The 10,676-nt window shown below is 42.2% G+C and overlaps 1 protein-coding gene across 3 annotated transcripts in view; it reads right to left on the bottom strand.

The window, feature by feature from the left end:
• Window positions 1-8,169: 8,169 nt before the first annotated feature.
• The window catches only part of LOC122941323 (zinc finger protein 883-like), a 56,489-nt gene continuing 53,982 nt past the window's right edge, over window positions 8,170-10,676 (bottom strand). For all 3 annotated transcript variants that reach the window (XM_044298452.1, XM_044298453.1, XM_044298451.1), the window contains one exon: window positions 8,170-10,209. In XM_044298452.1, the coding sequence (XP_044154387.1) occupies window positions 8,213-10,209 (1,997 nt within the window). In that variant the 3' untranslated portion in view covers window positions 8,170-8,212. The remainder of the gene's footprint in view (window positions 10,210-10,676) is intronic.

Here is a 10,676-nt window from a genome sequence, read left to right as displayed (position 1 = left end):
ACTTTAAGGAGTTAATAACGTATTCCACTTCTTCCGCCGAAACCTGTTTATTGAGTTCTGTTTGGGACTCTGGGGATAAGACAGGGAGTTGAGCCGATGACAGGAACTCATGTATCTGGGGGGTAGCGTCTCCTAGGGGAGCCGAGTAGAGGAGTGCATAAAATTCCTGAAAAGCAGCATAGATAGTGTCAGGATTGGAGGAGGTGTGGCCTGATCTCGTCCTAATTTTAAAAACGTGATTGATCCTCTGTTTACTTTTAAGTTGGCTAGCTAATAGTTTATCCGGCTTATTGGCGTACCTATAGTAGAAAGAGTTCGTCCATCTAAGGGCTTTTTCTGTATTATTTGTGAGTATCATGTTAAGTTGTAGCTTAGCGTCTTTAATTGCCTTAAGCAAATAAAGAGACGGTGATCTCTGATGAGCCCAGACCAGTCTGTTCAATTTGGCTTCCAGCCCAGCTTGAGCTTGGGTACGTTCTCTCTTTCTCCTGGAGGCCAAACTTATCAACCTACCCCTCATAAAGGCTTTATGCGTTAGCCAAAGTGTCATAGGGTTGATATCAGGTGAGACGTTCTCAGCTAAGAACTGTGTGAGCTCATCCTGCAATTGAGTAAATTGAGCCGTATGAGTCAGGAGAGATTCGTTTAGCCTCCAGTGAAACGGGTTAGGACCAATCTGTGGGGCCGCAAAATCCGAGATTACCATGTCATGGTCCGACCAGGAAGAGACCACATGTCGGGAGTATGATAAATGTGGGAGGAGAGAAGCGGAAGACAAAATCATGTCTAAGCGGGAATACACTCTGTGGGCCGATGAATAGAAGGTATAACTTCTCTGGGACCCATTATGCTCTCTCCAGGTGTCAGCTATAGATAAGGACTGGAGTACTCGCTGGATCCTATTTGTCAATGACGCTGACCGTGGAGTAGAGGGGGGGGAGGAGCGATCTAGCACAGGATGTATAGTAAAATTAAAGTCCCCACACCACACCAATTTATGGAATGTAAGAGAATCAATGACTTCTCCAACCTTCTCAAAAAAGGAAATGGGATCCTCGTTAGGAGCATATGAGTTAACTAAACAAAGAGACTCATCCCTGTAAGTCCCCAATATGATCACGTATCTCCCCTCTGGGTCAACGCACGTCTGGGATACTGTAAACGGGAAGGAGTTCCTCAGTAGTGTCACTACTCCTCTACATTTTGAGGTGAATGCGGAAGAGTGGAAAGTGGAATATTGCGAGTGAAAGTACTTAGGATGGGATGTGGTGGTGAAATGAGTCTCCTGAAGGCAGATGACGTCGGGCTTGTGTTTAATATAAACGGAGAAAGCTGTCCTTCTCTTTCGGGGGGAGTTTAGACCCCTCACATTATGCGTGAGTACCTTACACATGATGGTGGTTCAGAATCTTGCTATTAGTTTGGGGAGAAAACCAGACGCCAACCGCCTCCAGGGCCAACATCATCCCAGCAGCACCTCCCCCTCGAGCCTTACAATACAAATCCTTATGCCATGTCTCCAAGAAACAAAGAAATAAACAGTTAAACATTAACTTATCATAACAAAATTGAGAGCTGGTAAGCTCATAATTAAAAGTAATCATAAGTGGGAAAAGCGAGTAGAGGGCTAGCCCGATTCCGACCAGCAGTACTCTCTCACAATAACCCATAAACAGGGGCAACATGAAAATCCACCTTATCGAACCCCTGAATTAGAAGGGTTGGCCTCGCATAACATAGAGGCAGGTAACAACAGAGAAACCCCATAATATCTCAAACCAAGGAACAGGAACCTGCTACTGTCCCGATATGAAGAGTTCAGGTATTTCTTGATCTGCTGGATCCATTCGGTGTAGCAGGGACTTTGGTCCAGACCCTTGCCGGCCTCTGAGGTTTCGGGGACGAAGGACGATGAGCTTGAGGTTCGCAGGGGATCCCTGCTCGTTGCAGGACTTCCAGTCCCTCGGCCGGTGAATGGACAGTGTGAAGCCGGGAATTTAGCTGGAACGATAGGTTAAAGGGGAACCCCCACCTGTATCGAATGTGGGCTTTCTGCAGGGACTGTGTGACTGGTCTCATCTCACGGCGTCTGCGAAGCGTAGAAGGAGCCAAGTCTGCATAGAGATGGACCGAAGCTGGGAGACCAGGTAACTCAGGGAGGTCCCTTGCTGCAGCCAGGATTTTATCTCTTGATTCCGGATGATGGAACTTGAGTATGACATCTCTAGGGAGATCCGGACTGCGAGGCTTCCCCAAAGCCCTGTGGACTCTGTCCATTTTCAGGAGATTAAGTTCTGTCTGTGGTAGCAAGGCCGCAAACAGTGTGGTGAGGGTATCCTGTAGATCAGTGAAGGATTCAGGAAGGCCCCTGACCCTCAGGTTTCCCCGCCGAGACCGATTCTCGAGGTCTTCAAGTTTGAGCTCTAACTCTATCAAGTGAGCATCATGGGCGGTAATATCCTCTTTATCACGGTCCAATGCATCGGACATATCATCCATTCGTGTCTCCAAGTCAGAGACTCTATTTCCCAAATCTTGGATTTGGCGGGAAAACTCAGAAACCGCCTGAGATAGCTCCGTTTTAAACAGGGCTGCGATGTTCTTGTATAGATCGTTCTGACCTGTATTAGGAGCAGCTGTGTCCGGAGCGGGTCCGCCACCGTCCGATGAGGTCGGGCTAGCAGGCTCAGATGGAGTGTCCGCCATGACAGTTTGCCTGGTCTGTCTGAATAACTCCGGTAAAGTTTGCGACGGGACCGGAGTGCCCGGAATTTTCGATCTCCCTTTAGTGCGGGTCATCTTCGGGGATCCCTGCATCGGTTTTGAGGCTGATTGGAGCCCAGTAAAAGGCGCTTAGATTAGGGAGAAAACGATAAGTGGAGCGGAGCTCACGGAAGCATGTCCTCCTCGCGAGACCCGCGCATGCGCCCCCGTCTTGTTCTATTAAGATGCTTACATTAAAGTTAGTCCTATTAGCAGCTTTGACATCGGCTAGAAGGGTTGGTGAGATGCAGGCTCTCTCGATCATACCTCCCTTTATGACTATCCTGGGCGATAGAGTGATAATTAACCCAGATTAAAAATGTTTGCCAAAAGGTTCCATCTAGGTCCAATAGGCTTCAGGAAATTATCCTTCTGTCCTTTTTTGATGAACCCAGAAGTGATAGAGAGAAAACTTTATGTAAGGAGGATTTTAATACGTTATCTTGAGGTAACAAAAGAATGGAGGAAATCCTCAGCCTTATTTGTCCCCTTCTCAGGTGGCAATAAAAGCAAGACTGCATTTAAGAGCTCCATTGGAAGATGGATTAAAACAGTGATCTCTCTGGCATATTCCCTTTCGGGATGCACTTTCTCTCTACATCTCTAAAAGCCCATTCCACTCGGGCAATCTCTACTTCTTGGGCAGAGAGGGCTAATGTGTCCATTGAGCAGATTTGTAGAGCGGCTACATGGTCCTCTCCATCTACTTTTTACCTTTACTATAGATTACAGCTTAATTCGGTGTCTGATCTTCTTTTTGGGAAAAAGTTCTTGGAAGTGGTTACCCACCCTTAGGAAGGTGTTCCATGTAATCTCTCTGTGGTGCTGTCGTGGGGGAAGAGAAAAATTACCATTACACTTACCGGTAATTGGATTTTTCCAGAGCTCTCTCCTCGGCTATCTCCAGAACTCCCATAGAAATGAATGGAGCAGCCAGGCACATGTGCAACCAGCCGCTCTGGTCATTTCAGTGGAGCAGCAAGGGTCCTGCAGGGGGTACGGTACGGCCGGCCCGCCCCCCCCCCCGTCATCATGATTAGTGGGGATCCCAGCTATTTTCACAAGCGATAAAAGGAGAATATCACCCCACAATTTCTTACCCATTTTCTCCTGATTGCAGAAACACCCCAGTGGTGGTTGTAAACTGGTGTTTGGGGATACGCCGGGGCTCAGAAGGGAAGTAGCAGCATCTGGATTTTCTAGCATGGAATTTGCTTAAATTAATTTTAAGGACCATAACCTTATTTTTTTTGTTCACTGAGTTGTGTGAGGGCTCAAGTTTTTATTGGCACCATTTTGAGATGCATTTGTCTATCTGATTACTTTTAATACTTTGGGGGACATGTGGTGGACAAAAATTAGAATTCTGTCAGTGTTTTCTATTTATGGAGTCCACCATGTGCTATATATGGTATGATAACTTTATTCTGCAGATTAATATGATTATGGCGATACCAAATGTATATCGTTTTGTTCATGTTTTATTACTTTTGCATAATAAAATCACTTTTTTTAAATTAAAAATCTATTATATTTTGCATTGCCATATACTAACACAGATGACCTTTTTTTTATTTTTCTACCAGTGTAGATGTCTGAGGGCATGTCTTTTGCAGGACAGACTGTACTTTTTAATCAATACCATTTTGGGGTACATAAGACTTTTTGACCTGGTATTATGTATTTTAGGAGGTGATGTTAAAAAGAAATGTGTCACCAAACATTTTATCTGGCAGTTAAAAATCAGATAGTAGCACATATTTTATTCTAATCTGTTTTTATTTTTCAATTGTAGATTTATTTAATTTTATTTCATGAACATTTTTATGGCGCAGCCATCTTGCCTAAGCTGTTTTTAACAGCATTTACACAGCATTAAAAAAAATTGCTTTATGGCTAAAAAGCCTGTCCATTGTGTCTATGGCCGTAAAGCAATTTTCTTATGCAAGTCAATAGGGTCCTATTGACTTCTATGGGACAGTTTTCTAGGCATGCTCTGTGACCTGTGCTGAGGTCATTGTACAAGGAAAGAATAGATAACATTTGACAAATCACCTATTATGAATAGTGGATCCTGGCTTATCTATACACAGAGTTGATATCATTACAGGCAGGATTAGAATAACATATCAACTGCAGTAAAGTGATCTGTACAGGAGCGTCAATTATTAGACACAGTGGCCAGTGCAAAAACTGCAGGATTTTGGGTTTTAGTTTAAATATAAAAAGTGACATGAAAATGATCAAAAATTTATAAATATGTTACACCTAAAAAAGTTTTTTATGGCATTTACCTAATAGGGTAGATCATGTTATAGTTATAGAGAATTTCTTTTTTAAATCATGTTTTGTGTGGCCATTCCCTTTCAATACTATTTTATTTTTATTTTTCTAGTCATGGTTTTCATTGTTACCATTTTGGGGTACTTTTTTTATTTTACACTTTGTGTCCTTCATAAGGTCACACAAGACCTTTGGAGGACATTTAAGATTCCTTTATTTTTTCTATTTCAGATTTTTCCTGTAACTAGGGCTGACATGTTAGCATCAGATACAGGGGGAATACAGCCCACAGGGAGGCTGTACAGGAAGACCCTGCAGCTCCTGAGGTCTTGAGGCAGACAGCTGGTGTTGGAACAGCGCTTCCTGATCTATATACACAGTGCTCGTTCAGCTCTGAGCATACAGCGATCCAGAAGACAGACAGTGTGGAGCCATCCCTGCCTTCTCTTTGGGGTGCCCTGCTCCATGACTGACGTGCAGCTACAATTTGTGAATAGACATTTCAGTACATCCATTCAGAGATCAGTCCCAACTGCAAGGACATTTATAGTCTATGTGCAGTCGGGAACTGGTTAAAGAGGTTATCGCTCTTGGAATGCGGGAAAAAAATAAAATAAATTGTGGCCAAAAGAGGATGTGGCCTATTTTAGACACAGAGGCCAAAATGTACTAATGTATCTATGGTTTCAACACTTTCTGACATGATTGAAAAGGGCCGATGCCTAAGATGTGAGCACGATTCAGATGTGAAAATTTCTCTCAGTGTAAGTCAACCAATAATTGGTATAGAGTTAGACAGACAACTGTCTATCCTTGCACAACATTTATCATCCAGTTGATTTTTCAGTCAGGCATTCTGTTTACATGAGTAATAACAGGGTCCATTCCAGCGGCATGGAGGGCAGCAATAAAGAAGTTTTGCTGGACTAAAAGCAGCAGAAGCTCACTTATATTATTGATTTATGGAAAAAATGAAATGGTTACTTTTTAAAAGGAGACCGGCACCATAGAAATGCAAAGTAATCTGCAGGCAGCATGAGGAGCTGAGCAGATTTATATACGGATTCAGATGCCAAAAATATATATAGCATTTTTCAGACTAACACGCACCTAAAATTTGGAGGAGGAAAATAGGAAAATAAATTGTTTTCGTCAGACCCCCAAACTTCATGTGCACTACGCACGGACGATGTATACAGTCAGGACACACTGAAGAACGGGGCCCTGAAGAAGATCAGGGAGGGCGAGTAGAGCCAGTGCAGTGTTTCCCTCCCCACACCTACAGCATGCTGATGCCCACTTCCATAATGGAAGCAGTCATCAGCATTCAGACTATAAGACGCATTGCCACTTTTCCCTCACTTTTGGAGGGAAAAGTTCCTCCTATAGTCCGAAAATATGGCAAATTGTATTTCATTAATTTAAATATCAATCAATACTAATTTATATATCAATCTGCTCAGCTCAACAGCATGTGTAAATAACATGTTCCCTTTAAACAATGTTTCATATACAGGTTAAAATGATGGAATCACACATGTAATTTAGAACAATATCTATTACACATAATAATATCAACTAAATATAGCACAGAAAATATACAATAGAGCTATAGAGCAAGAATCCCCCACAAATGATAGGTCTATTATACATATACAGATGATACATGCACATCAATGAATAACACATAATAAAGTGCTTAAACTATAAGATATAGTGCAATCATCTATGGCCGGTTCAGAAAGAGAGAGTCCAATACTCATCTCACATGGCCAGAGCACACCCAGGTTCCCCCATAAATATGGTCCAAACTCTGTGGCTCCAACTAAGGGGAATCCTGGTAAGTGTAACTAACAGCAGTCAGAGTGAAATGGACAAACACTAGCCAACACAGACTGACAATATACTGACCCTGGTATCCGTGGGAGGGAGAAGGGGGACGACTCCCTGACGTACGTTTCGCCTTAGCTTTATCCAAGAGAATGAGATCACCGAGTTGCTACCAACAGTATAAACCCATTACCCAGCTGGGATCACTCAACAGTAATTAGTTCTCTCCAATCACTGATTGCACTATATCTTATAGTTTAAACACTTGTTCTATAGCTCTTACCCGCTGATTTTACATTGCATATTTTCTGTGCAATATATTTTTTTAAATAATTATGTGTAATAAAGATATTTTTCTACATTACATGTGTGGTTCTATTTAGTGGGTTTAGTTAGTTGGCATGGTTCCACACATGGTAAAAGAATGAGGGGCACTCCGTATAAGGGAACAGGAGACAGTGGTTCACAATAAAATTTATTATACTACCACATATATTCACAGCCAGAATATCTTACCCTCTGTATGTCCGCACCACCGGTATGGGGACTCGAGGTAATGGCTGGATGATGTAAACGCGGCGTCCCACGTGGTACGAGTCTGACGTGACGTCTCACGTCAGACTCGTACCACGTGGGACGCCGCGTTTACATCATCCAGCCATTACTTCGAGTCCCCATACCGGTGGTGCGGACATACAGAGGGTAAGATATTCTGGCTGTCTCATCAGAAAAGAGAACTCTTGTGTTTTATGCCTGACCTGATCTGTCCGTAATCGGACGTTATATATGGGACTTTGTGGAAGCTTGATATCCCCAAGTGATATATTTGAAAAAGATTCCTTGATACGATAGTCTGCCCATACCATCTGTGGCGATTTTACACCGGATGTGTGTTGTCCTATGGACTTTCTGGACATTTTAGTATTGATAAGGATCCTGATCTAATTTGCTATATCATTCATTTTATTGTTTTTATATATAGTGAATATATGTGGTAGTATAATAAATTTTATTGTGAACCACTGTCTCCTGTTCCCTTATACGGAGTGCCCCTCATTCTTTTACCATATACTCTTTTCCTGTGCGGTCTGGGTGGACCGAGAGGTGTGCACCCTGTCCATTCAGTATTAGGGTGAGCCGCTGATTTTTACATTTTTGATTATGGTTCCACACATGATATATGCCTTTGTTTATAGTTATCTAGGTTTGTCGTTTTAAAATGATGGAAGTGGGAAGTACAGTCAAAACTCTGAAAGGATTCTTTTCAAGCCAGGCCCCATTATGTTTAGATACGTTTATTTTCAACTGTCACATTTATACTCAGAAATGGTAGGAGTCATTTATGAGTCTTATCATGTGATGATAAAGCACTTTTGCTCACAAAGCTACTGCCACACTGTGTGCACAAATAAGGCTTCTCTCCAGTGTGTCGTCGTCTATGTATTACAAGATCTGAATTTCTAATAAAACATTTTCCACAGTCAGAACAGGAGAACGGCTTCTCTCCTGTATGAATCCTTTGATGTATGGCAAACACAGAACTATTTGCAAATCGTTTCCCACAATGAGAACAAGAATATGGCCTCTCTCCTGTATGACTTCTCATGTGAACAGAAAGATCAGAGTTTCTCATAAAACACTTCTCACACTCTGGGCAGGTATATGGTCTCTCTCCTGTGTGAGTTTTCTGGTGCTTGACAAGTTGTGAATTACTGCAAAAACTTTTATTACACTCTGGACAGGAATATGGTTTCTCCCCTGTGTGGGTTCTCTGGTGAATGACCAGGCTTGAATTACAAAGAAAACATTTCCCACATTCTGAGCAAGAAAACGGTTTGTCCCCTGTGTGGTTTCTCTGGTGTTGGGCAAGACTTGTGTTAGTGATAAAGCGCTTTCCACATTCTGAGCAGGAGAATGGCCTGTCTCCTGTGTGAGTCTTCAGGTGAATGACAAATTGCGAGCTTTGTGAAAAACATTTCCCACAGTATGAACAGGTATATGGTTTTTCTCCTGTGTGGGTTCTCTGATGCTGAACAAGACTTGAGCGGAATGCAAAGTATTTCCCACAGTCTGAACAACAATATGGTTTCTCCCCTGTATGAGTCCTCTGATGTTCAACGAGATGGGAGCTGCTGGCAAAACACTTCCCGCATACTGAACAGAAATAAGGTTTTTCTCCTGTGTGAACCCTGCGATGCACAATAAGATTGGAGCTCTTAATAAAACTTTTCCCACAGTCCAAACATGAATACGGTTTCTCTCCTGTGTGTGTCATCTGGTGCTGTATCAGATGGGCATTGGTAAGAAAACTTTTCCCACATTCCTGGCAGGAGTACGGCCTCTCTCCAGTATGAATTTTCTGATGTTCAAGAAGACTTGCGTTTCTGACAAAAGACTTTCCACAGACAAGGCATGAATATGGCTTCTCCCCAATGTGAATTCTCTTATGTCTAAGCAGATTGGAGTTATACACAAAGCATTTTCCACATTCAGAGCAGCAATATGGCTTGTCTCCCGAATGCATATCTTCATGCTGAATAAGATGTGACCTTCTTTTAAAAGATTTCTCACATCGATTACATGAATGCATTCTCACAGTTTTGTGGATTTTTTGATGGGTAAGTAAGCGACATTCCATAGAAAAACATTTGCCACATTCTGAACATATATAAGGTTTACCACCTTGCAGGGCTCCATTCAAAACCTCCTTAATACAAGATGGATCTTCTTGCATTTGATCTGTAGGTTTACAAATACCATTGTCTGCTATAATGCCTTCACTACATGACATTGATTCTTCCTTTAATTTAAATTTATCTTCCCATGTGTGACCTGTGGGCTGAGAAATGCCATTGTCTCCTGTATCACCTTCACCATGTGAGAGGGATTCCTCCTTAAGATAAGCAGAGTAATAGTGTTGAGCACCATCTTTGACACTTATGCATGAGGCTGACAGCTCCGAATGTGGAGATTCTGAATCTTGCTCGGCATGATCTATAGGTATAGTTATATCAGTACAGGTTTCTTCTAACAATATGAAAGGTTCCTCCTTGATTTGAAAACTGTTACATTGTACATGATCTGTGGATCTAAAGTTGTCATTTTTAGAAAAGTTTTTTTCAAATGGGGGGGATTCTTCATTACAATATTGATGTGGCAAACAATCTCTATAGGTGCAACCTGGAAGATTTTCTCCACTACATGATCCAGCCTTAATATGAGCATAAGGGTTATATGTAAGAGAGTCCAAGAGATTTTCTTCATTACATGAAAATGATTCTTCTTTAGTATGAGTGGATGGATATTCGGATGCATCTTCCTCAACTATTCCTCCTGTAGGAAACAAATGAAAGTATTATTGTGTAATTCCAATGCTACAAAGTTCTTACTGGACCAAGTAATTACAGATTATGGCTTTTTTCATATATCAGTACAAAATATCTGGAATAATTGGTAGACTGCAATAATCATATAGAGCTTAAAGAAAGAGTTGTTTATGGAAGCGCTAATTAGTACAGGAGGAACTGGAACTGGTGAATGGAGCGCTCCCTGGGCTCTGTACTCACCGCTTCCTAGTCCTTGAATGCTCACAGTGCTGTGAACAGCGTGATGACGTTGGTGTGTTGTGACCTCACGCTCTGTGCGTTGGGTCACAGAGCAGCGTGTGGCAGGAAGAAGAATAGCAAAATCACATAGTCATAGGTGGGACTCACAGCCTCCCCCCTAATCCCATTGTATGTGTGCTGGCTGTGTCGGACCTTATGCTCCTATCAGTACCTACCCATATGGGATAGGTAGGT

Source organism: Bufo gargarizans, chromosome 6, assembly GCF_014858855.1.
Source record: "Bufo gargarizans isolate SCDJY-AF-19 chromosome 6, ASM1485885v1, whole genome shotgun sequence".
NCBI lineage: Eukaryota > Metazoa > Chordata > Amphibia > Anura > Bufonidae > Bufo > Bufo gargarizans.
This window is presented reverse-complemented; position numbering and strand designations above follow the sequence as displayed.